Genomic DNA, 27,721 nt, shown 5'->3' with positions numbered 1-27,721 from the left:
AGAACCAGCTCAATTTCGCTTGCAGATCTGCCAGCAAGGAGTCGATGGGCTGAATAGCCTCCTTCTGGCCACCTTTTATGATGAGTGATGGGTGACATTATGGGAGTTTGCAATGTCGTGAATGATTTCGAGTGACACTGATAAAAAGTTGTAGGATTATTAATGCCTTTGTAACGTCGCTGACAAATTTGCGACAAAGCTTCTAACGTTTCAGGCTTAGCCAACACCCTAGTAACCACGTGACAAAAAGTGGTATTCCCGCCCCTTCCGGTTCATTGGCAGGCAGATCTCGCGAGATTTGGTTGCTGGGAAGTGTGAGATGGCGGAGGTCGAATTGACGAAGAAAGTGGAGCGGTGTATGGCGGACGCAATAATGAAATTCGGTAAAGTTGCTTGGCGCGTATGCAGTTGAAGGGTCTGGATGGTTCCTCTCCGACCTACAGACTGATTATGATGGGTCCCCAGCGCAGTAATCGAGGCCGGGGCCTAGCCGGTCACTAATTGGGGTGAACGGGTGGCATCAGCTACACCACCGATTAACGGCTAGCAGCGGCCTTACCCCTTCCCTTGTTTAGTCAGACAGTTCTAGCAGATGGAATTGAAACTTTTGTAGTCCGCCCTCTGTGCTAGCCTTCCACAATAACTGACCTGCTCCTTCGCCCTGGCCTCTGGTTTAGCTGCGATCCAATCGATATCGGCCCCTTTAGATTCCCCACCGCATGAGGAATCCTTAATGCTTTTACCTCGAGAGTAGATGTTGGTTGGCCCTTTGACCTTGGAAAGGGAAAATCAACACAGCTTGTGCTCCTGATCACTGACACTAACGACTCTTGTTAGGTGTGATGGTGTTTGAATGTACCGCGGGAACAGGTTCAGGAAATATTAGAGAAACACAGTTAAGCCTGCTCATGGTGTGAAAAGATAAACGTCAACGTTTCGGATCAACACACAATGTGCTGCGTTTTCCTGTAACTTTCTAGTTCGAATACCAATAACTGCAGTATTTTATCCTCCAGTAAGGATAAGATTAGGCCTCACTGTGATGCCTTGACAGTCCATTAAAGAAGAAAAATGCATATTTTGTGTTCAAATTCTTGCATGGTCATTTCTCTATAACCTCCTCCTGCCTTACAACCTTGTGATGACTTTGTTCCTCCGCCAGTGACCTCTTGCCATCTCCACTGGCTTTCTTCATTCTTGGTAACTGTACTTTCAGTTTGCATTTTAAGCTTTGGAATTCCCTCTGTGGATGTCTTTTTTGCTCTGCTTTTCTTTGTCCCAGTTAAGAAATTCTTTAAGGCCTGCTGCCTTATCCTAATGTTTGCTTCATCAGAACGTGATCACAAAAATCAAGGCTGGTGTTGCTGTAATAGAGTGCTGCATTGATGGGGTGTGTGCTATCTTTTTGAAATTAAAACAGAGGGCCCTGCCTTTGAAGAACTTGGGAGTTATCCCAGTTATCATAGCCAATGGTTATTGCATAATCACAGCACAAAAACAGTTGTCTGGTTCTTACCACCTTATTGTTTGTGGAATCTTCTATATGGAAATTGGCTGTCATTTTCCTACATTTCTAATAATGACACTTAAAGTACTCTGGCTGTAAAGTGCTTTAGGGCTCCTTGTTTTGAAAGGTCAAATATAAATCTGCCGTAATCTCTGTTTGATTACACTCGCATACGGCAAAACGTGGTACAGAAAGTGCTATTTAAATGCAAGTTATTACAATTGTATCAACCACTTTAATTTCAGGGTATCCTAAAGTACTTTATAGTTTTATGATGAAGAGCACTGTATTTGCCTGCATGAATGTGACTCCAGCAACGTTCAAAGCTTAACACCATTTCAGACAGAGGAGCCTGTTTGATTGGTACCTCATCCACTGTCCTAAGTATTCACTCCCTCAGTAGTGGCCATGTGTACAGCACCTACAAGATGCACTGCAGCAACTCATCAAGGATCCTTAGATGACACTTTCCACACCAAAGAAAAATGCAAGCAGCCAGTGTGTGGGAGCACCACACTGACAAGTCAGACGTCATCCTGCTTTTGAAGTATGTTAACATTTGTTCATTGTCACAGGTCAAAATCCTGCAACTTCCTTTCTAACAGCCCTGTGAGTGTACCTACCCCTGATGGAATGGTTGAAGATGATGGTCATCACTGCCTTCTTGAGGATTATTAAGAATGGGCAGTAACTAATGGACTAACCACTGACTCCCACTGTGAATAAATAAATTACTTTTTGCATTATTATTGGTGTGAATATCTCTGCAAACACATCAACCAATTTTTAAATAGCACAATCTTTCTTATCTTGTTAATTGGATAACTGTTGGTTAGAACACTTATGGTTTTATGTAAGTAGCTATGTTTTCTGTTCTGCAGAGTTCTTAAATAATGCTAAGTTGTTGTGGAAATGCAATATTTGTAGCTCTACAAATTGCTGAATGATTGTTGGAGTGAATATTGTACATGATTTTGCTATAATGACAAATCTATTGGGGGGGGAAAAAACTAGTTGATCTGTGGCATTGCACAGGGAATAAAACTAACCACTTGTGCAATTGATAATTATCTGTCACAGGACATGGACCTTTTTAGATCAGCTTGTTATCCATGTATCACAGTTTAGATAAAGGATTTTACAACCCTTGCAAAACCCAGGTTGTAAATGCTTTAATATCCTCCATGAAACATACCAAAAAGACAACAGTAAGAGAAAACTAGCTGAAGCTGTGTAGAAAATGGATCATGTTTTCATATTTCAGCATCTGTGAAATCTTTGCTTTGCTAGATGCTTTTTAATGAAGAGTGGAATGCAGCCAGATGGGAATTGGATCTGATGACTGGTGTTCTGTAGATGAAATAACTGCAAACTTCATTATCAGTGGTTATCCCTACTAGTACTTGCTCTATTCTTTGCTAAGTTTGGGAAGGTGTCAATATTTTGCATTTATATGGATGCCTTTCAATACCCATTCATATCTAAAAGCAGTCTTTCACAAACATTGACTAGTGGCACAGTGTCAATAGGCTGAATGGCATACTTCTATTCCTGTGTTTTATGGTCTTATAGCTGTACTCTGAAATGTGTTAATAGATGATAACTATTCAAATGAATGTGTTTGGACATGTTATGATACAGCTTTGGAGCAGGGTTGACTTTAACCTGGACCTTCTGACACAGAGGTTATATATTACGTGCTGGAATTATGGAATGGGGTTTGAAAATCTGACCTGGTGAGAACAGCTGCTAACAGAAACTGACTCAGATCCCACACCCTGACCTTAGAAAGATAATGAAGCCATGCTTTGAGTAGACACACTACCCTGTGTAGTACCAAACCTGTATGTAGATGAAGAAAAAGTAATTAGATGGGAAGATTTTGTATGACACATTGGATGAAATTCTATAAGATGGTGATTGAGGACTGTTGCATATCGTAAGCAGATTTGTGCTATTCCGTATGTAGACTTTCAGGAGGATAGCAAACATGAAACTGTTGGAAGAGATTAATGGCAATGGAACTGGAATGCTTGGTCAGTGCATTGCGTATAGGAGTAGGGATGTCATGTTGATATACAGGAATTTGGTTAGGCCACTTTTGGAATACTGTGTTCAATTCTGGTCTCTCTGCTAAGGAAAGATGTTAAGGTTTCAGGAAAGGTTTAAAAGAATGTTGTTGGTGTTGGAGAGTTTAAGAATAGAGAGAGGCTGAACAGGCTGGGGCCATTTTCCTGGCAAGTTGGAAGCTGAGGAGTGATCTTAGAAGTTTATAAATCATGAGGGACATGGATAGGGTAAATAGGATCTTTTTCCTAGGGTAGGGGACCCCAAAACTTGAGAGGTTTAAGGTAAGAGTTGAAAAATTTATAAGAGACCCAAGGGGCAACTTTTTCACAGAGGATGTTGCATGTTTGGAACGAACTGAGAGCAAGTGGTAGAGGCTGGTACAATTGCAACATTTTAAAAGGCATCTGAACAGGTACATGAATGGGAAGGGTTTGGAGGGATATGGGCCAAATGCGATTAGATTAATTTAGGATATCTGGTTACCATGGACAAGTTGGACTGAAGGGTCTGTTTCCAGGCTGTACAAATCTATGGCTGTAGTGGGAAGGCAGCTAATTGGATTAGAACTGTTGGAAAATTGGAAACAGAACTATGATTAAAGCTGCTTTCTCAATATTTGGAAATAAATAGTGGTGTCCCATGAGATTCTAGTTAGAGTTTATTTTTCGTCAGTGATGTGGATTTGGGATTAGAGAGTGTGCCGTTCAGATTTTCAGAGATACTTAAAAAGAGGCATTGCAAATCATTTTGAAAATTACAGGAAACAAAGTGGATCTTGAGAGTGAAATGGGGAAAACGAGCGGTGGATGGAATTCGATGTCAGTAATCTGATTCAGTTAAGTGAATGATTACACTTTGGACAAAAAGCTTGGTGATATGGTAGAGAGGATCCAAGTAAATTTAGCATAGAGAGAATTTTGACAATCTGGAGAATACACCAGTGGGTAATGGGGACTGATATAAAACCTTCATAAAAGCTCTAATCGTATGCATTTCTCAGCTTTGCCTGAGGGATGTTGGGTAAGTGAGATTTACGTTGCAGATTATGTATGTAGACTAAGGATTTAACACAATAGTAGGAATTTTGGCTATCAGTCGAGAATATGTCATGGTGAATAATATAAAGCCTTAGTATCAGTGTGCAGTTTGGAGTTTTACGCCAAGGATGCTGAGGCAGTTGAGATTCACAGTGCACATTAACATAGTTACATCCTAGAATAAAGACTTGGAAAATTGTGGCTCATTTCATTAAAGCTGAAGATATTAAAGGGTAATTTGACAGTGGTGTTCAAATTCATAGTGATGGAGCAGTGTAAATAAACTTTCTGGTGATCAAAGGGTCAGGAATGAAATGATCTGGATTTAACATTTAATGCAAGAACTTTAGAATAGAAAGCAGGAGAAACTTTCTCTTTCCAACACAGGTGGGAAAATATGTTGTGAAAAGTACCTAAGGAGGCGAAATGGTAAGAGGTTGCGGAGAAGCAGATGATCTGGATGTACTGTGCACGAATTGAAAAAGGTCAGTATGAAGATACAGCAAGTAATTAGAAAAGCTACCAGAATGTCAGCATTCGTTGTGTAGAGAATTAAATACAAAAGTAGGGATGTTATGCTTCAGTTATACAGGGCATTGGTGTGTCGCCACACATGGAGTAGTGTGTACAGTATCAGTTACCTTATGTAAGGAAGGATGTGCATGTACTGGAAGCAGTTGAAAGAAATTTTATTAAACTAATGTCTGGAAAAGGCAAGTTTTCTTATGAGGAACGGTTGAACAGCCTTCTGCAGTTTAAAGAGCAACAGGTAACTTAATTGAAACATGTAACATCTCAAGGTATCTTGACATACTACATGTGGAAAGGATGTTTCCTCTTTCAGAAGAACACAGAACCAGATCAATGTTACAAATTAAGGTATTACTCATCTAAGATGGTGATGATATTTTATTCTTACAAGGCATCTTGAGATTTTTGAACTCCTTGCAAGAGTCCTTGCATATTTTTAAAACAGTGTAAGCAAGAGAGTGAAAGCTTACCACAAGTAAGTGGGAATGTGGAGAAATCCAAAGGCAGAATGAGCTCAAGAGACTAAGTGGCCTACTTCTCCTGATTTTAATACGTTTGCAATTTCTGCATAGGCTCCTAGGCCTTTGAGGTAGTTGATTGATCTTAATCAGGGACTACTATTGATTTCAGTGACTTTAAGCTACAGAATATATTGGTTCCTGATATCTGTGTTTGTGTGTATTAGAATATATAGTTGTGTGGACTTTAGGCTTGAAATTGGATTGCGTAAAATCTCAATCTTCGGATAGCTTGCCAGTATTTATTTGGCTCGCACATGGGTAAATGACCTCTTGGCTTAAAAAGTGGAAGTTGAGTGCAGAATAGCTTCTGCAGTGATCCACCTTCAGGAATGTAGGAGAGAAGTTGCTATCGTGGCTTTGACAGTCAGCAACAGCTACTGAATATACTATGCTCAGTAGGATTTTCTTACTTGGCGTGAATCTGCTTTGATGCAATGCTTTGATTTGCCAACAAAAGTTATTAAATATTTATAGAAAACAGTAATCTTAAACTATGAAGGGAAGTAAGGACAGCTTTTTCATTTTTAAAATCATGAGCTAAATAACAGGGTGTTGGGTATCATTGAGAGCAAAGCTGTAACCAAAATATTATGCATCCGTAGACGCTGCTACTCATTTCTGAAAGTTATAATGCTGGCATTAATGCTATGTTAACTTGTTGGTTTACTTTCAAACTTTATTGGATGGCATTTAGAAATGGAACTTCAGTTAATTATGTTTGTCAATGTGTTTTACACCAAACATAACAATCAGATTTGGAAACTGGTTTCTAGGTCATGTGGCTATTGGGAGGTGATGTTGCAACACAGCATTAGAATTTTTAAAAAATGAATTTTCCCACTTTTGATCTCTCCTGAAGATGTTGATTCATGCTGGGGTATTCATGAGGTGCTAGCGATCCTCTGATGCTATCTCCATATAATAATTTTTCATGTGTGAGCCAAGCCCAAGTAGTCTTTGGATGAGTTACCATGAATAAACTTAATTCTGTCTTTGCCCAATAGGCAAATGGGTGATTGCTCAGTAAGTGGAAGTAGGAATTCTTGGTGATTCTTCTTTCATTGGAGGCCAGGTCATTGAGTGTATTTAAGGTAGAGATAGATAGGGGTTTGTATTAGTAAGGGCATCAAAGATTACGGGGAGAAGGCGAGAGAGTGGGATTGAGAAACAAATCAGCCATAATCTAATGAAGGAACAAACTTGATGGGCCAAATGGCTTAATGCTGCTCCTATATCATATGGTCACCCAAGACCAATTATAGCCTAACTTCCTTAATGCCTTTGATATTAATTATCCGCACAAACTAGATGTCAAGCTTGGGATCTTCTGGTTTTTATTGAGTACATTGATTCAGTTAAAACGCTCTGTTTGTATCAATAACTGTACCTTTGGGAAAAACCATACGTTTCTTTTAAATTATTACAAGCAAAATGTATTACATTATCATCCAAATTGCTCAGACGTAGTAATTCCAAGTCAGAGCAAAATATGTCTCCATACACAGCTCGTTATGAAAGAATGAAATTTATTATTACACTTTACTGCTTAGGAGTTTTCAGTTGACGTGGTCACAATAATCTTTGTTCATAATGGCTTCACAGTGATAGAATTGTGTTCACAATTTTGACCTTAGTTGCTGAATAGCTTTGTTGTTTGTTCTGATGGCATCACTGTGATACATGAGTAAAGCACTTTGAACAGGTTGATTAGAAACTAACTTGTAACTGCGCAAAAAGCAGTGCACACCAAATGCAATGTGAAGAATTATATAAGATATTAATCATTCTTTGATATTTTTATGCTAAATTAAGAGATGAAATTGGAATATGAGAGGAAGTAAAAATATGTAGGAAGAGTTTCTGTAGCTGTTTAAAAAGAAAAAGACTTAAGGTGAGAGTAGGTCCTATGGAGAGTGAGAATAGGAGATTAATAGGTAATAGTGTATTTGATGTGGTGTAGAAGAGACTTACTGAACTGATACCTGGAATGAGTGAGTTGTCTCATGAGGATTGGTTGGTTGGGCAGGCTAGGCTGTTCTCAATTGACTTTAGAAGAATGAGGGACTACTTGATCGATCAATCCTGAATGGCCTTCACAAAGTGGATATAGAGGAAACAGAGGTATAGTGGAAATATCACCTGGATTAGTAATCTAGAACCTCTGGCTAATGTTCTGTGGGCATGGGTTAAACCTACCATGGCAGATGATGAAATTTGAATTTGCTTAATGCTGTAGCTGCTGTTGACTGTTGTAAAAACCTGTCTGGTTCACTAATGTCCTTTAGGGTAAGTACCCTGCCATCCATATGAGATTTGGCCTACATGTGACTGCAGACCTGCAGCAATGTGGTTGATGCTTAACTGTTCCCTTAGCAATTAGTGGTCAACAATAAATGTTTACCCAGCCTGCTGAGCCCATATTCCATCAAGAAAGAAAAGGATGTTTCATCTTGTGGGTGTGTCCAGAACTAAAGGGCACCTCTTTAAAATTAGAGGACACCCTTTCAGGACTGAGTTGAGAATTTTGTTTTATAGTTGTGCAACTTTGGAATTCTGCCTCAGCAATATAAGTGGCATCACTGAATATTGTGAAGACTGATGCATATAGCTTTCTGTTATCCAAGAGAATTAAAAGTTATTGAGGTATAAATGAAAGCGTGGAATTGAAATCCAAAACAAACATAGTCCTATTAAATTGTGGAGAGTTTCACTGGGCCAAATGGTCTGTATCTCATAGTTCATTTTAGGTTATACATAAATGTGCAATTTTTCCATATTCTCTGAGACAAAATGTTAGTTCATTTTACGACACAGAGCGACTTCCAACCTGTTCATTGAGTGTCAACTCATTAATCTGTCTAACTGATTTATTAGGAAAACCATTTTCCGAAATGTTCCACATTAATATTTTAAATTCAGCCAATTATATTGCTTCGAAATGTAAACTTTTATTTTTAAGTGAAGTGTTTCTAAATTCTAGTCAATCCTTTCCTGTTTAATAATAGCCAATAGCCATTGAACTGCTTGATTCTGCTGCAAAACTGACAGGAAAAGAAATCTTAGAATTGGTGCTGTAGCTTTCTGCATGTCATGAATTGGGAATGGATGTAATTTTGACTATCTCATCTGAATAATGTTGAATGCATGAACTGTGACATCTCCCTGGAAGAGGGCAGCCATGCCAGCAAGTTCGTGGTCTCTGTCCAATTAAAAAGGCAGTGCTAGTTTGGGTATGAAGACCGATCAGTTGGGGAAAATTTTGTGGAAACCAAGGGAAGAAAGGACATTTTGTCTTAAGCTAGTCAGCAATGTTTGTGTAATCTCATACTCTATATAGGTCATTGCACTTCTCAATTTTATACAGATGGTATTTACAAATCACAAAAGCACAAATAAATATGGAAATAAGACCATCTGTTTTCAGTTACTAAAACTCCATTAGCTAAATTACCATTTCAAATTGCTACACAAAGGCAGATGTAGCATGACAATGCACTCTCTCTATATGAACATAGAAGGACTGCTGGATTGATTTTAGCATGATTACCCTTATTAAACCATTAGCCTTTCTATTCAGAGAAATTGTTTTCTTGTCTTTAAATAGACCAATGAAACTCTGTCTGTTTCACAGTAGTTGAGAGATTCAGGCCTCAAATGTGTAGAAAATAAATTTGTCTTTGGGGTTGTGCTCGTCACTGTTTAAAATCCCAAGTCGGAGCACTCATTGACATTAAAACAACTTGATAAAGCGCAAGGTTGGTCTGAAGTAGTAAGCTCAAATTCAGCTTGGAAATGAATAATGAAGCCCACCTTTTACTGAAGGGTTATAAAGGTCACACTTCAATTGAGTTTTGGCATCCTCCAGCTAGTCCCAATAGAATCCGATCTACAGAACAAACTACCATTAGTGCACTTCATAAATAATACAGATATTGTGGGAACATTCAACGGAATATTAATGTTTTGGAGAACACTAAGACTTCTGTTTCAGTATGAAACTACTTCTATATTTAAGGCTATTGGCCAGGCTAATTGCTCATGTACTACTTAATTTAATGTGATACTTGTTTCCATCAATCAGTATCAAATTATAAAAACAGTTTAGATCCCAAGAGTAATCTAGCAATTTAGTGTAGTGAAGTGGGTCAAAAGTTTCCATGACAGCCAGATTATTAGATTTGGGCTTCAGAAGTATTGTACAAGATGGGCTGAACTATTTGAGCTGCACACTATCTGTGGTATTGAGATATCATAATGGTCAGCCTGTTCAGTTTATATCCTCGATTTGAAGGGCTGAGTAAAAAGGCAGACTGATAACTCAAGCCATTTTGGTCAATTTTAGATAAATCGGTAGATTGCAGGGAAAGTTCAGAAATCAGAATCCCCATTTATAAGGAGGTAGACTGGAACTTTTGGCTAGTATTGAGTCTGCCATTCTCTCAAAGCTAATCTTAAGGAAAGAAAGAAATAGGATTAGTTATGTGATTTTAAAAATGCATTAAGAGCAGCATAAATTAATTGAGAGGTGAATAATAGACTGCTCATCTCAAACATTTTACTGATTATTTCATGATTGAAACAAATTTCCTTCTTGACTTAGTAGCTGTAGTGTTATTTCATGCACTTTTCTGAGACTGCAATTTTTACCTGTACTTGGGGTTTATATTTGGAAATTTGGACCGTAGCACTTGAAATTGAATTCAATCCATCTGCTCAGTTACTTCAAAAATGTGTCATAAAGGAATGAAGGTTTATTGGGGTTAATACTCTCATCAGCCCTCTGACTCAGTGGTCGAAACTTCGTGCTCTATTTAACGCAATTGCTTGTGTTTCCAGAAGACTCCTAGGTCAATGACTGTTAAATGCATGAACAAAGTAATACATTGTAGAAGTCATAACTCTTTCACATGTTTGCTCATGCTCTGTCTTCCCTTTATTCCTGATCCTTATTCCTATTGCCATCTTTCACCTTTTGTATCCTGTGATTTCTCAGTGGCTACTGTCTCATCCTATAGGTTAATTCTATATCTTTCTATTCACTGCATAGTTATTTATTTCTGCTCTTCTCAGGTGCCCCTCCTTTGCTTGTTCTCTGGCTGTTCATTTTTTTGCTTTGTTCCGTGCTGTTCTTCCTTATTCAGCTGTAGCTGTAGCCCCTTACTCTGTTATCTATCTTTTCTCTTGCACAAATCTCCATTATCTGCCTTAGTCTTTTGTTCTCCACCTTACACTCCCCTCCCACCTCCCTGGTTAAGCTTTTAATTAATCGGATTTTCGTCTGTTTATGACGCCTCTTCACTCTTTCCTGCATTAGACTGCTCCATTGCAATCTGTCTTAAACCATCAATTTTTGTTTGGTGCTCCTGTAATGCCTCTTTTTTTATTAGGCAAAAGGTCCTGTATAAATGCACATTGATTTCTTTTGAGCTGTGGATTCACACTGTCTGTTAGATCTCTCTCAATAACTCTTTCAATACAGTTTTTGTATCTGTTAGACTTTTGGGAGTTCTTGATCACAGTTACCTGATATAGGCAATTGACCATCTGTAAGCAATTTTCAGATTGGTTATTGAATTTAAGAAGCTGTTTAGATAATAGTACATTCCTTAATTAAACAAAGGAAATATGCACCCATGTCCGATGAGAATACTTTCCTGATCCCAAAGCCATTCTATAAGATTGAGGAATCGGCAAAAATGTTAAAAGTTTTGAAGTGTTTGTCCCTGATGTTTCGCAATCACTGCTGTTCCCTTGAGCTGATGGAGGGGAGAGCCAAGAAGCTGATGGCTCGTTCTGCTGGATTATCATCATCGTCATCTCTCTCACTTCCCACTTAACTATGTTGATGTACCTTTTTTTTGGCACAGCATCAATTGCTAGCCTCCAATCACCTGTCTGAACTGTCTTGGCCAATGACCGTGGCAGCTACTTATGTCAGGATATCTCCTTGCCCACCTCCATTTATAGTTTTCATTTCTTCTAAGAACAAAACACCCAATTGTCCCCAATTCTGAATTGATAATAAAGTAGTGTGGGCCTAACTAACCTTTGATACATGAAGCATCATGATCTTGGTGATTCTTGTGACCTTTTCTTTGTTTTCATATACTAGATATTTCTTTTCCCACCCCCTCCCCTTTCTTTCTCTTGCTCTCTCTCTTTCTCTGTCACCCCGCAAAGGAAAAGCAACTAGGATTTATTTAAGAAGTTATGGGATTAGCTTCAGTCATCTACAATTGAATTTCTACTGGTTGTGGGCCCTCAGAGCAAAATAGACAATGCTTACTAACTTTTTAACGTACATGTGTTTCACGTTGTGCTTGATTATATAATTCCACAGAAATGCAATTTAACGGGATGAAAAATTTGAACGTAGCTGTTCTAGAGGGACTTTGTTCAGTCATTTAAAGTGTGTACTTTTGATTTGTGAATCATGAATTAAAGTACAGAATGTGAACTACTACGGGAGTTTATTCATTTTTGATTCAGTTAGTCATCTCAAAATGCCTTTTTTATTTCATTTTGTTTATGGTATTTGAGAAGTCTAGGCTTCCCCATTATGAAGTTAAATGACTTTAGTGAAATAAACTTTGCTTACCTTCCTCGGTGTCTTGACGGTCTGTGAGACAATGATATTTTGGATAATGCACTTGATGTTGAATTTGCCCTGAGATTTTAATTAGCTTTCACCCACCATTTATCCCATGGTATGCCAAGACAATAGTATCCTTAGGATTGCTAGATCAACCCTATTTAACTAGCTATGTGACCATAAAATTACAATTAGAGTCTCTACTTCAGTCATTCAATGCTGCTTGTCTTCAAAGTTTATTTCATGCTTTTGTATTTGCATCTTTGGATGTTCTTGAATTTTATTTAGCAAAGTGTCAAATTGGAAAACATTGATTTGGATTTTTGAAAGTTTAGATCTTATTTTCAAACTGGATGTGGCCACAGATATTGGGGAACTGTTTGAGATCAAAATGTTTGGTAGTTTAAATTTTGTGTTACTTTTCTTGTAGGTATTACTTTTGAGAGAGACATGATACAAAATGCTGTTAGAATTCTAAACAAAACACAATCCTATTTTAATGCCAGTTTAAGCTTTGTATCACTGCTTGGCAGCAACATCACGGTAAAATCATCGAAAGGACAGTGACATAATTAATAGTATTTTGTTTCTGTGAGAAGTATGTTAGCCAATATGTTGCCATGAAATGGAAATTGAGTATGTAAAAATTGAAACCTGGTACAGCTATAAATCTTAAAGATGGTAATGAATTCACTTTCTGCCTGATCCTCTTGTACATTTTTTTTTCACACTCAAGGTGAATATTGAAGCTAATTTTTCCATGCTTTCCTCATACTTCTGCAATCTTCTGGCAGTTTTAAGATAATTCTCCTGAAGTGGAGGTTCCCAGAAGTAAAACTATTGGTTTCGATTTTATAGAGAGAAGGGAATGCAATTTTTCATCCAACTTGTGAGTCTTTCTGCACTGCTGCTGAATGCTACAGATTGTAAAAATACCTGCACCCTAAAATGAGAAAATCTTAATCAATTTTTAACTACTCTTTAGCAGATCATGATGCTCATTCCTTTTGCACCGTTTGCAAATTTGAGCTGGAGCAGAAGCGGTTTAAAATTGTTTCCGATTGAATTTAGTCGTCATCAAAAAAGAAATTCCTCTGAAAGTAGTCTTGTAATGATCAATTACAGTTTTCTTTTCAAGTGCTGCAGTTGACCTAATAGACATCTCTACATGACTTACATTGCTTTGCTTTGAAATGCATGATGTTCTTGCCGAATCTTGGTTCAAAAGAGAAGTATGGGTATTTTCTAAACAACCTGTTCAGAGATGTTATTTCACACCTCTAGAGCAGGTAGGACTTGAACCCGGGTCTACCGGTCCAGAACTAGTTCTACCAATGCACCATTAGAACCCAAAAATCTGTTTGCTGGATGCCTACAGATAAAACAACAATCATGGATGTGACCTATGGAGTAAATTGAAGTCATTTGTGGGTTGCAAAGACTTGTGATTAAGGAGAGAATTGCAAAAATTCCATGATCAACAGTTTAGGGCAATTTTCTGACTCCCCAAAAGCTGCTTTTTGATTTACACGTCTTATTTACGTGAACCTTTCTCTGATACCTACATTTTGATTTCCCTTTTCAAGTGTCTGTTGCTGGTGACTTGGGTGGTGGTCTAATTTAACTGAAAGCTCTAGTTCTAGTTTGCCACTTTGTTAACTGATATTACGGAAATAAAGTATTAAAATTGGTGGGAGAATTATATTCTCTTTGCCCTGAAGCATTTTCTGAGGTAGGTTACTTCTACAGATCCTGATGAAGTAATGGAAAGTATTGTTTGGGGCTGTACAAGTGAAGTTTAAATGAACTTGCAAAAAGCATTCAATGAAAATACAACAAAATAGACTTGTTAGAGTTGATGCCTGTAGGATTAAAGAGACTCTAGCTGCAAGGAAAACATTTGTCCACTGAAGGGCATAAAGCAAATAATGTCTTTGAACAGTTGTTTTTCAGATGGGTAAGAATGTATAATGGTATCCCCTGGAGGTAATGTCCTCCAACTCCGGTGCGGGAATTGAAGCCGCAGTTAGTGTTGCTTTGCAAACAGACCATCCAGCCAATTGAGCTAACCAGCCTTCTCCTTACAGTTGTGGCCAGACTTGGTAATTACTTTGGCTGTAAAGTGTTTTTGGACAACCTGAGATAACGAAAGGCATGATTATACTGTAAATGAATGTCCATTTATAATTGAGTAGATTTTTGACACCATTTTATGTGCAATTTCAGCTCTGTTGTAAGCAACGTCTTTTGAAGGTTTTACTTTTTCAATCAAATTGACCATTTATTGCTCAGTATAGTTAACAGTGCCTTCAGCTGATTGCATGCCATGTACATCTGCTACCAGAAGAACCAAAGAATTATCATTTTGTAGCTAGGGATGGAGTTTGGTTCATTGGTTGTTTTAGAACCAGAAATTAAGATTCCAAGTGCCACTCAAGACTGCAGTCCAAATATTTGATATTTAATTATGTATATTTTCTGTACACTTAAGGCTAGCCTCAGAAATGTTTCAACCTTAGTTCTTGGTGATTAGTTTGAAGTTCTTTTTTTCTTATCTTACTGGCCCTTTACCTGTGTTGCATGTATTATGGAGGTTCAGATTGGGACCACTGTTTTCGTGCAAAGGCATCAAATCCATCTCCTCAGGCACTCCACTCAAGGTGTAATCTTATGTGGGAATTAGAATAAAACAGTTCAGAGCTAATGGATGTGGTTGCAAGTCACCTGGATAGCACTGACACACAATTTGTTTTTAATTCAGCTTCAATATTAAGGCCCTTAATGTTTTGTCGTATCTTCCAATCTTTCAGTCTACTATGTTTCATTTATTTAGGACTGCATTCATGCTTTAATGGACTATTTACACTAAAGTTAAAGCCCAATTCTTGCAGCTAGTTTTGAAGTTCAACACACTGAAGTGCAGTTCTATATGATCAACACTTCTACATATAAATGGCTTTGCAATCGAAATGTGAGCACTACATAAATTATCCAACTGCAGCATTGACCGACTACATGCCTGTTTTTCTCCTTATTAAAACATTCCTTATACAAAGCTCAGTTTTGTAAAGGTCACAAATTTCATTATGCAGTTTAAATAGTTGAATGAAAGTCAGTTTCCAGCAGAGGTCTTTTTTTCTTAAAAAGACAAAAGATGTGTTCCAAAATGCAGACTTGACCTCTTTGTAAAGTCCCTTCTCATGGGCCCCAGCCCTAGGGTTAAGGGCAACAGAAAAAGACCTTAATGCATCTCTGTCTGGGAGACAGGTGGTGTGCAGCAGAGATGAAGGTGAAAGGTCAAAATCATTCCCTATTTTGTACATTCTTGTTGATGGTTAACTTGTACTAGTTAGGTATAATTTCTGTGCATGGTATTTTCGGAAATTGTTAATTGTCTTGGGCTTTGAGGTTCAAAAATGCTTGGAACAAAACAAGTTCTCAAATTCTCACTGATCTAATGGTCAAAATTTTCAGTAGAGGATTAAATTGGCTTGTTTGTAACTGCGATTTTGCTGCAGATTAAGTTTAAAGCTGTGAATGAAGCTTAGAATGAAATTAAATACTTATAGCCATAGAAACTTGCAGTACAGGAAGCTATTTGGCCCATCGTGCCCTTGTTGGCTTTTTGAAAGCTCAAGCATATTTACTTGCACTATGCTGTTTTCTGTCTAACCGTGCAAGTTTCCTCTCCTCTGGTAGCTGCCCCACTCCTCTTATTTATGAAATCCAGTTCTAATACTTTTTCAGGTAGCGCATTTCAGATTCTGCACCACTGATTTGGGAAAAATTCTTCTGGTTTCCCCATCTTGTCAATAATAATGGTTCTGTGACCTCTAGTAATTGAACCACACATCAGAGAGAATGTTTGTTTTTTTTTTAATCTGTATGTACTATCAAAACCTTTCATTTTATCATGATACTACCTTCTTTGCAATCTGCATGTACTTTACATCTTTCCTGAGGTATGGTACGTAGAACTACAGAGTACTAATTTGGAGTTTTTAAATTTCCATTTCTCTCATTGTTTTTAAATTTCATTCTTCTATTTATAAATCTTACCAACCAACATGCGTTTTAACTACATTATCACCTTGCTTTGTTTCCTTTTAAAAATTGTGTATTTTGACACCAAGATCAAGTATTGTTTTGAAAATAATGCTGTTTTTATTCCACAGAAATACCTTTCTTTTGCTTATGGACTATGGTTACCATTGACTAGACCAGCATTTATTGCCCATCTCCAGTTGCCCAAGAAGACATTTAAGAGTCAACATGTTGTGGGTCAGGAGTTAGACCAAGTGGGTCAGACGAAGTCAAGATGGCAGAATTCCTTCCTTAAGGACATTAGTGAACAAGTTGGGGTTTCATCACAATCGACAGTGATTACATGATTGCCATTTGGCTAGTTTTTATTACAGGTTTTTACTGAATATATTGGATTTGGATGTTATCTGCTATGGTGGATTTGAACCCCTGTTCCCAGAATATTGGTCTGAAGTTCTAAATTGCTGATCTAGTGATATTAACATATGTCACACTGCTGCCTCTCAGTTCTGTAAGATGAGCTCCATCTGTTAAGCTTGTACACATTTCACTACCCTGTCTGTTACTTTGAAATCTATGACCATTCTTATCACAGACTACTATTTTGCTGTGTTTTGTATCACTGCACATTGCATAATGCTGCTTCCTGCTCCCAAATTGTGATCATTTTTGTATAAAATACAAAAAAGGATCTAAAAGTAGTCCTTGGGTAACACCACTAAGAACCATCTTCCAGTTTGAAAAATTGCAACCCATCGCCACGCCCTTCTTTACATCACTAATTAAATATTGTGTCTGCATTGCTAATTTGGTTTTAATTCCACAAGCTGCTGTCTTCAGTAACCTTTTCTAGGCTATATTTTGTCCAATACCTTCTGAAAGGCTAAATATGCACTAAACTACCTTGATGATCTTTCACTGCTATCATGTCAAATGATTCAAACAAATTAGATAAATAATCAAATCCATGTTGGCTGTTCTTGATTAACTTTATGCCTTTCCAAATGTAAGTTTATTTTATCCATCATAGTGGTTTCAAATCTCTCGCACTGTCTCTCTCACACACGCGCACGCAACGTCCTAGCATACTTCAAGATCTATAACCGTTTTTATCGCAGTCGACTATGATGTCAAGTGTAGTATAATCAGCACGTAGCAGAATGCCGCTCCCAAATCAAGATCTAACATTCTACTGCTATTTTGTATTCAAAAAATGCTTAAAAAAATGTCTTCAAATGGCACTGTTTGGTGACGGTCTGATGTAGGATTGCGGTTGTATGTGCAGTTTAGTTTCCAGTTTTTACAGCATGAAAATAGCCTCTTTGACCCCATTGTGTTGATACTGGTCATCCGACTTCCATCTATTCTAATCTAATTTTCCAACACTTGTCCTTGTGTGCTGCAGCATTTCAAGTGCTCATCTAAGTAGTCCTTAAATTCCTTAAAACGTCACAATATTCCTTATGATAGTAACCGATTTGTTTAGAAACTTGTTTCCTCACTTCTTGCCCCATCCACCAATGTGAAGTATTGATTTTTTTTTCCCCTCTTCTACTTGCCAACATTTCTCCAGACTTCCTACTGGCAGCACCAGCTTTTTGCCAAAGTACAGTACCTCGGCAAAATATAAGTCATTCATGTGACTTCACAACTCTGTCTGGGTCATCAGTTGGTATTCACACATAGAAGCATAGAGACATAGAGCACTGAAACAGACCCTTCAGTCCAATTTGCTCACACCGACCAGACATCTGTCTGATCTTGGCCCATATCCTTTTAAACCCTTCTTATCCATATACCCATCCAGGTGCCTTTTTAAATGTAGTAATTGTAATGACCTCCTCCACTTCCTCTGGTAGCTTGTGTCATGCACACACTACGCTGTATGAAAAAGTTATCCCTCAGATCATTTTAACTCTTTCCCATGCTTATCTGGTACATATCATTCTGTTGAGAGTGGAAAGCCTGCCCCTTAGTTTCTTTCTCTTTGGTGTTATTGCCCTAAATTGACCAATTCAGCCTAGATCAAGGCTTGAATCAGAGATCTCCTTGTTTGTAAGTCTCAGCTATATCCCATATAAGCTCATGAAGCCATCAGTGAGCTTTCAGTGTAAAAAAAAATAAAGAAACTGTAAATTTTTTTTGGAGTGAGGAGGTCTGGTCTTAAAGTCTCTGACGTGGAACTAATTAGCACCCAGTTGAAGTGTGTTCATTTTACTAGTTTGAGTTAGTAGGTACCTGTCTGTTTCTTTATACAATCAATCTGTAAAGACTAATAGTACCAGACAAGCTGAAATTCACAGTTGTGCAGGCGGAAGTTTTTTCGCCTGCAGTAGTTCCTGCAATTTGTTGAACACCATAACTTGACTCCAAGTTATAATTGTGTTAGTTGCCCCCAAGGAAGATTCTCTTTCATGATGAAAAGCCAAAACTTGCTTAATACCTCCTCCTCCCCCACCCTGATGATTTTTGAGGCCAGTGAGAGGAGAGGTTTATAAGACTAGTGCAGTATGGATTGGGTTGTTGCTAGGTTATGAAAAACACGCACAAAAGAGACATGTGACTCTTCAACCTGTGACATACAGAAATGTTAGATGCTACAATGCCAGTTATCTAAATTGTTTCAGGACTGATGTGCTTGTGGCTTTTGATGGTTAAATTTCAAGTTTTTGAAGATTTCTGTTTTTACTTTGCAGGTGTTGGCCTTGGCTTAGGAATTGTATTTTCTGTTGTTGTTTTTAAACGTAAGTATTATTGTGTACTGTTTATCAAATGCGTGTATGAATCAATAAACAATTTGAGTATCATAACTGAGCAAAGTTTGGAAAGATAAAGACAGGAGATTTGAGCCACTCCTAGGCTGCTGTTGTATGCTTCTTAATAGGTAACTCCAACCCAGAAAAAAGCAAAACTGATTTGCCACGTTCATGAAAATAATTGACAGCTTTGCTCCTCCAATAACTCCATTAACTTCCACTATGCTAAACAGACATGCAACCTGAGTACAATGTTTGGTCTGTGTGAGTTCATTGCTGTCAGGGTAGTGATGGATGTGTCAATGCAACTAAGCGGTTATACCTACTGAGCACAACTAGCAAGTTATATTTGGGAAATGCAAATGTTATTTTAGGGTTTATTGTTTCTCTACTCTCCCCAAACCCCCACACTGTTCCCTCTCTGTGTTTGAATCGGGTGTAGACTATTATGGCCTAAATGCAATTGAAGAATAGTCATTTGAGGCAATCTGTGACAATGGAACTGTACCCACATATGCGTTTGTATCTTCAGAACAAAAAGAAAGTAAATAGATTTGAAATGCACTGCCTTATAAAGTGCTAGATACAAGTTCACTAGCTAATAATTATTTGAAGGAAATAATGTCAGGGTTGTGGGGAAAGAGTCAGGTTGTGAGATGAACTGCTTAACTTTTCAAAATAACCAGTGTAGACTGAATGGGCTAAGTAGCCACCTCCTCTGTTAAACAAAAATACCAATTATGGAATTTCAGTCTAATCTAATTTTTTTTTCTGTGTAGGGCGTGTTTGGCCTATTAGTTTTGGTGCAGGAATGGGTATAGGAATGGCCTATGCTAACTGCCAGAATGATTTGCAATCTCCATATCTTATGCATGGAAAATTTGTCAAAGTGAGTACAGGTACTGTATTTTAAGTTTTGGAGTTTGTAATCAATGTCACAGGGCAGACGCTACCAGAAGAATTAGCCAATCTCTCAATGGTCCTGTCTTTAAACTTCTATTGGGTTTCTGCAAGGGGAGTCTGCGCTGTTGTCTGTATGCAAGCTGAAATTTTGGTCAAAGGGACTCTGACCATCTCGTCCACCACATCTCTGCTTCAGCTCCAAATTGGGAGAAAGGTAACCCACACTCCCAAGTCTATTTTCCATTGCTTGTAATGAGATCATTACATTGGAGTGTCTTCATGGACATTGAGTAGCTGTTCTCTTTCTGCTCAAGGACGATCCTTGCAGTATAGATAGATAGTTTCTTCCTGAACACATGTTTCCTCTGTTTCCTGTGTATTTCAGCTTTGCACAATATTTACGGGAGGAAGCTCCTCTCTAGTCTTAAACTGTAGCAGTAAGACATCTACACTATACTGTGACTGTATTTTCCTGATCTCATTGTTCAACAGGAAAAATACATTTAGCTATGAAGGGTGTTGAAGCAAACCTACCCACTCTTACCTGTTGTTAACACGTACTCTTTGCAACCTACACCCTTTATCAATGAGCTTTCCCTGTTATATCGGTATAGAACATGGTAATTCAATTTTAAAGAAAATACTGTAGTGCAATACCAGAGTTGTTTCTTGAGAAACTCAGCAAATTTGAAGTAATATTATTTTTACAAGTTTTTCTAATATGTGTTAACTTTTTTTGCTACTTGATTTAAGTGAGGTTGGTTCCATTTTTAAATGATGAGCTCTTTCAATGCCTGTTCATGACTTTTTAAAAGCTTGAACAGTTGAATTTTTTTTTTTGCAAGTCATTTTTTTAATTCATTCACAGGATGTGGGCATTGCTGGCCAGGCCAGCATTTATTGCCTATCCCTAATTGCTCAGATGGCAGTTAAGAACCAACCACATTGTACAATATTAATGAATGTGGTTTGCATTTTAAAGTGCAACATTTGGATCATGTGTATTTTTATCCAGAGTTGAGAATACTGGGGTTTATAGTAAACTGTAATTTTGCAAGGGTGACTAGATGTTGGATGTCATTTATGATCTTCTGTTTCAAACTACAGTATTGCGTGAGGACTACATTAGACTTGACTGTGATGCCCTCTGTAGTAAATAATTTGGTCAACAGTATGATACACAACCCCTTTGGGTTGGGAAAGGGCAGTGAAGCCTCTTGAAACTGAGGAGTTTTACGGACAGGGAGGGTAATACAACTCTACTTGATAAACTATAAATTTAGCATGACATTTTATTTTGCTTGATTGTAAACCACTAAATTTAGAGTGAACTAAAAATACTGAAATTGATCTGCTTTCAGTCCATATGACCTGTAAAAGTGGAGTCACAGGTAGACAGGATGATGGAAAAGGCATTTGTTATACTTGCCTTCATTGGTCAGAACATTGAGTATAGGAATTGGGACATGTTGCGGCTGTACAGGACATTTGTGAGGTCATTTTTAGAACACTGCATTCAATTTTGATTGTCCCCCTTTAGGAAGGATGTTGTTAAACTTGGATGGGTGCAGAAAAGACTTAATAATGTGGCCTGAACTGGAGGGTTTGAGTTTTAGGGAGGAACTGAATAGGCTGGGGCTCTCTTTCCCCTGGAGCTTCAGAAGCTGAGAGGTGACCTTACAGAGGTTTATAAAATCATAAGGGACATGAATAGGGTGAATAGCCAAGGTCTTTTTTTCCCTAGAGTGGAGGAGACAAAAACTAGAGCGCATAGGTTTAAGTTGAGAGGAGAAAGATTTGAAAAGGGTCTGAGGGGTGGCTTTTTCACTCGAGGGTGGTGCGTGTATGGAATGAGCTGCCAGATAAAGTCGTGGAGGCAAGTGTGATTACAACATTTAAAAGACATCTGGATAGGTATATGAATAGGAAGGGTTTAGAGGGATATTGGCCAAATGCTGGCAAATGGGCCAAGGTCAGAATGGGATGTCTTGTTGGCAGGCCAAGTTGGACCAAAGGGTCTGTTTCCATGCTTTATGACTGTGTTCACAGTAGGAAAGGAAGTTTTGTGTATGAATATGATATTTGAGCTAAATCTGAGCTTGTATGGTGTATATGATATGAATGTATTTTGATTTAAATCAGGCATGAATGGTCGAGATTCACCTGGGAATAACATGCAGCTAGGAGACAGTACCTAAATTCCTCTCAAACTGAGATACTTATAAGAGAACCTTCCCCTCAAACTGAGATACTTATAAGAGAACCTTCCCTGAGTCTCTCTGTTTCTGCTTTATACATGATGAATTTTTCCAAATGAAGCCGACTTGTTCCTGGCAACTTGCCACTGTAGAGACAAACAAAATTGATAGTCATAAAGGTGTAAATCCATTCCATTATGGAATTCATTCTCCAAATTCTTTTCCTTGCCATCACTAATACCCTGCCCAGAGGCTTTGTGCCTCTGAAGGTCTTCCTCTAATCTGCGTTTCCTTTCTTTCATACCCCTCTCAATTCGCCCCATTCCTCCCACTCCACCTTCACTCCTTGCTTCCCTCCACCTCTCACCATTGACTTCTCCACTCTGTGCTGATTGCCTCATGTGAATGTCCCTGTTTAGTGTCGCTTTTCTGCTATTTAAACATACTAGTTTTATTTTTGGTGAAGAGCACTGTTAATGTAATTTCTGTGTTGCTCTTGTAATAAAATATTGTCACTTCCTTAATGCTGTCAAATGAAACTCTCTGCTAATTATTGAAATTACTTTTTTTTGCAGAACCAATCTCCTTAGGATGATTTTGTCAGCCTCAGTACTTAATGTACAGTGCCATGCTTTTGTGGATCAATTCTCCTTGTGTGCAAGTAATAGAAATTCTTATCGCTGTGCTGTATTTAATTTGACTTCTCAAGGTTGTACATTAAAATTGTCATTAATAAAAAGAGCTAACGACTCCGATTTATTGTGTGCAGCTTGATCCGTTTGTGTATGGGAAGAGAGGGTTTAGAACTAAGGACTAACAGATGGACTCGTGGAAAGTCGTGTAAAATATGGTCAGTGCTGGCATGATCAAGTGAGGTGGAATTCTGGAAATAGTCGATTGAATTATCATACACTCATTTAAACCTGATGGGTTTTTATTGAAAGATTCGCATTTGTCTTTCTAACGAAATCTTTCCTTTTATTTGTAACACAGGAGCTGAGTGAAGGGGCACATGCCCACAGCTGGAGTCATTAAAAGAAAGGCTAGCTCTTGGTTTCTTGTGAAGCAGGAGCAGTACAAGACGCAGCTCTACTCCACAAAAGCCTTCCCCCGCCCCCAGAGGGCATTTTAAATCACTCCTGTGTTTATAGTCAATCTATAAGCTGTGCTCCTGGTTAGGAATGTTCCCTCTGTACAATCTCTGGAATCTAGAATCACTATGTAGCTGACAATAAATTATGGTGTGATAATATATTGATGTTAAATGCAGTCCAGGCTAGTAGGTAATCAGCTCAATTAATGCTTTTCACTAGAGAGCAAAAATGCAAAGGTTTACTGCAGATTTACTACAGGGAAATTATATAGTCACCTCAATAATAAGTCAGATGTTGACTGTATTTTTTCAAATAATTCTTGCTGAGTGTCCTGTCCTCATGCATGTGGATTCCACAGTCAGTAAATTACCTATGTATTAAAGGCATGATTTGCTGGTTAACACTACTAAAATAAACCCTGGATGACATAAGCTTAAATTAAGTTGTCCAAAGATTGCTTGATCCTGCGATTGATCTTGTAGTTGATATTGTGTAGCTGCAAAAGGGGATGCTCTGCACTTAAAGGAGAGACTGGTGGAAAGGGAGAAATTTGAAGCAGAAAGGGGTAAGATTATTTTCGGGGTATGTTCTCCCCATCTGAGTAAATTTTACATCATACCTAATACACAGCTATCTATTATCAATGTTTCAGATTTTTCTGTTTTCCAGAATCTCTGCTTTGTTTAGAGATGCCTTACAGGAGAGTTTTGTGCTTCTTGGAGCAATCGTATTGAGTTAACTGGAAATATGGGCCAACTTAAGGGTCAACCTGGAAGTGCCACATCACAGAAAATCCCCTGCTGGTTAGGTTTACTATATTGGTAATTATCACAGAGCTCACAATCAATATACCTTTTGATAAACTAAACAAATTGCCAAGAGTAATTATCAGATCTACTGAAGGCTCCCAGATTTCAATCATTTGCATTGACTCAGCTGTTCTCAGTAATATAGGTATGACAGTTGGGTAAAGAAGAGAAAAAAATTGAGCTTTTTGAGTTAATCTGTTGGCAATCGGCACATTACTGGGGATTAATCTGGGATCACAATTTCAATAATGACTTTTAAAGTGAAATACCAAATGGCAATTGTCACCGATAGAAAATGTACCCATGGAAATTCAAGATGGGAGCAAAATTAGCGACAAAATCAATGGTTGCTTAGAATTAGGACTGAAATCATTTGTTTTGGTTCTGTCTTAATTTATATGTTAATCCATCTACTGGTACATTCCTAATCGGGTCAACCCATCCCTCACAATTTAAAGAAAGCTATAACACATTTTGAATGTGAATTTAAAGAGTTAAACGTAGACATTTATGCAACTCTTCAAAGATTCAGAAGTATTTGAGAAATAAATGGTTAGTACCCCTTAAGCGCTCATTAATGTTGGACAATGGCTCAGATCCTAGATTAGCACTGTATGTGGGCTCTTGTAACACAGTGGTAATGTCCTTTTGAGCCATGAGACCCAGGTTCGGGTCCCACCTGCATCTTCCGATTAATCCCATGATAATTGAAATTTCAGATCTTATAAACAGATTGTAAATACAATATTCACATAACTGATTCCTGACAGACCTAGCATCTCATTCAAAAGTAATACTTAAGATTCTTGATTTTTAATGATCAATTGGAAGTATTTGATTCTTAAAACCACTAACAGAAGTACTTCAGTAATTGGTATTTTATTTTAAGCATGTGAAAATTGGGAACTCATCACATTTCCATATTCAGCAACAAATAAATGTTGTTTGGAGATTTCTGCATGAATGGCAAAACCAACATTTGTGTCATCATCATTAAAGAAAGGAATCAATATTATTACCTAGTCACAATGACTTGAAGGCATATGGTACCATCTGTACTGGTGTAAAGCTATAAATATGTATTTAACTTGTGCCTTTCAGAATCTCCCAGCTCCTGAACTAGTACTGGTGTTTGTTTTCAGAACAACTTTGCCACTAACCTACCTCCTTATCTATGCCTTTTCAAACGTAAGGCAGCTATAGGGGCCTGACAACATCCGCTACGTGAGAGGATGACAAATTCTTCTAGATGTTGGCCAGTAATTTTAATATAGCAAAATATATACAGAAGAGAACTAAAAATAATCACTTCGCAATACCCAAAGTCTTGATATATGATTCAATGTAGCATCTGGGGATTATTGACATTTTTATTCCAACTTCTGGGTAAACTAGCACTGACGTGAAATATTTTCTGAACATACCCTCGCTCTTTGGCATAATTTTTAAATAAAAATAATAGGTCTTCCATTTATGATCAAAATAAGGAGTAATTTCTTCAATGTTGGTATTTGGAATTATTTTTCACAAAGATTATTGGAGGCTGGGTCGTTATATATATTCAGGGATTAGGTGGAGAGATTTCTTGATGGAGTTACATGAGAGACAGCCAGTAAAAAACGGTGTTGATAATCAGATCAGCTTTGATCTTTGAAGGGCCAAATGGCCTATGCCTGCTCCTATTTCTTATGTTCTTAATTTCTCTTCTGAGGGCTTTCTTAGAGCTCCATGAACACTGGTCCAGTAACTTGTCTTTTGTTGTAAATGGGGAACCTATTATTGTGAATGGTATTGGATTACAATTTAGATTAGATTCCCTACAGTGTGGAAACAGGCCCCTCGGCCCAACAAGTCCACACTGCCCCTTGGAGCATCCCCCTATAACCCACACACCCCTGAACACTGCAGGCAATTTAGCATGGTTGATCCATCTAGCCTGCACATCTTTGGACTGTGGGAGGAAATCAGAGCACCCGGAGGAAACCTATGCAGACACGGGGAGAATGTGTAGCCTGAGTCTGCCCTTGTCCAATGTTTAAATATACTTTTTGACTGTGCTATCTGTTTTCAACTGGTGTATAATCTGTTATATAAAATATTTAATGGATTAGACTTAACATTCATATGTGGCACTTTACCAAGTTTCTCAAATGTCAGTATTTCAGGCGCAGTATTCATTTTGTCACGTGGTCAAAAAAAACTTATTACTGTCTGTGGGTCCTTGCTGCCTTGTCACTGCTCAAAACACTCAAGGATTGTCCCTGGCCATCTCTTTATCTGTGTTTTGTCCTCCAGTAGATTCATTTGCAAGCATCGGTTTAGTTTTCATGCACATATTGATGGTATTCATCACATCTCTCGATCCTTTACTTATCACTATGGCCTCGCACTAACTGAATAACTTACTCGAGCTCAATGTTAGAAGCTTCTTTAGTGTCTGCCGTCAGTGCCATTCTCTCAGGCTGAACCAGACCATTCGTAATGTGTCCCATTCAACCCAGGCGTGAATTTTAGATTTTAGCACTTATTCATCACCAAGATTGCTTATATTCACCCTCACTACCCATCTCAGCCATTCCACTGCTGAGACCCCTTCTCAACTCAAGACTTGACTACTCCAATATTCCCTTCAGAGGGTATCATCTATAATTTATCCAGATATTCTGTCCCACCTGCAATCTTTTGTATGTACTGTAATGTTCTTCCTTTGCTGCACTAGGTATTCCTTCTGTATTACAATTAAATTTCTTGTCTGAACTAATGCATCTTTCTCAAGTGTTCTTCTGTATCTCCTCCAGTTCCCTAATTCACTTTGAATTTCTTTTCTCTATATCTCCTCATCCTTGCCCTAAGCCTTTTGTAGCAAAGCATTCACTGATTTCTGTCGTCATTACAATCTTTTCAGCTGGGACATATTTCCATCTGTCAAAATATCAAGCTATTTATTTGACTAAGCTATTGGTCACCTCTTCTGAGCTCTCACTTCCAGGCCAGCTTGTTTTGCATATGGTCTGTTTATGAACACATCACAGGGCCTTTTCTTATGTTAAAGATAGGAGGTGAGGGCAGGTTGTTTTGTTAAATGACCATTTAATCTGTTTTGACTGAGGAATAGATGGCATATTAGAGAACATCTTCTCTTCAAAATAGTATCATAGAGTTTTTAACAACCATCAGGTAGTCTGTTCATCACAAGGGCAACATACCTGAGTTTGAAGAAGCTCTAACTCCTGCTAGAGGAGGCTGTACTCTCCAGAACTCCTGCTTTATCTGTTCCTTGATGGGAGAAGTGTACGGGAAGCCCTTGCTCTGTTTCTAACTCCTGCCTTACTTGTGGTGGGGATTCTGGTGGATGACTGAATATAAACTGTTTATATTATCAGTAACAAACCTCCTCTGGTTAAACACAGCTTTATTTAAAAAGGAGAAATTTCACAATCTTAGTGTGGTTATAGTTTTTTGTAGGAGAACATGTAATAAACTATCTTGCTTGTTTAATAGCGATTCTTCCTTCAAGATCAAGTTCAGAATTGTTGAAGCTGTTAACTGTGGAGCTGGCATGTTGACAGAAGCTACATGAGAACGGCGGCGAAGATTAGACTGGGAGCTGTTATCAAAGCGATCGGCTCGAGTATTCATTCCAACGGCGAAGCTCAGGA

General features: G+C 38.1%; 1 protein-coding gene across 2 annotated transcripts; it reads left to right on the top strand.

Annotated features, from left to right (window-relative positions):
• Positions 1 to 253: 253 nt before the first annotated feature.
• Positions 254 to 22,914, top strand: micos10 (mitochondrial contact site and cristae organizing system subunit 10). 2 transcript variants are annotated; one of them, XM_048561627.2, is made up of 4 exons: positions 254 to 383; positions 18,999 to 19,046; positions 19,838 to 19,957; positions 22,735 to 22,914. In XM_048561627.2, the coding sequence occupies exons 1-4, from the start codon at positions 320 to 322 to the stop codon at positions 22,752 to 22,754; spliced, it is 252 nt and encodes an 83-aa protein (XP_048417584.1). In that variant the 5' UTR covers positions 254 to 319; the 3' UTR covers positions 22,755 to 22,914. The 2 variants fall into 2 exon arrangements, with proteins under 2 accessions (XP_048417584.1, XP_048417585.1); XM_048561628.2 differs by having other exon boundaries at positions 255 to 383; positions 19,838 to 19,947.
• The last annotated feature ends 4,807 nt before the right edge of the window (positions 22,915 to 27,721 follow it).

This window comes from Stegostoma tigrinum, chromosome 28, assembly GCF_030684315.1.
Source record: "Stegostoma tigrinum isolate sSteTig4 chromosome 28, sSteTig4.hap1, whole genome shotgun sequence".
Taxonomy (NCBI): domain Eukaryota; kingdom Metazoa; phylum Chordata; class Chondrichthyes; order Orectolobiformes; family Stegostomatidae; genus Stegostoma; species Stegostoma tigrinum.
Note: the sequence above shows the minus strand (reverse complement) of the source record. Positions and strands in the feature narration are given on the sequence as shown.

Excerpts from the sequence above, each read along its gene's own strand:
- micos10 (XM_048561627.2), top strand. The coding sequence starts at position 320 with ATGGCGGAGGTCGAATTGACGAAGAAAGTGGAGCGGTGTATGGCGGAC. Across the intron at positions 19,047-19,837 it reads TTCTGTTGTTGTTTTTAAAC|GGCGTGTTTGGCCTATTAGT; the intron begins GTAAGTATTATT and ends TTTTCTGTGTAG. Across the intron at positions 19,958-22,734 it reads ATTTGTCAAAGTGAGTACAG|AACCAATCTCCTTAGGATGA; the intron begins GTACTGTATTTT and ends TTTTTTTTGCAG.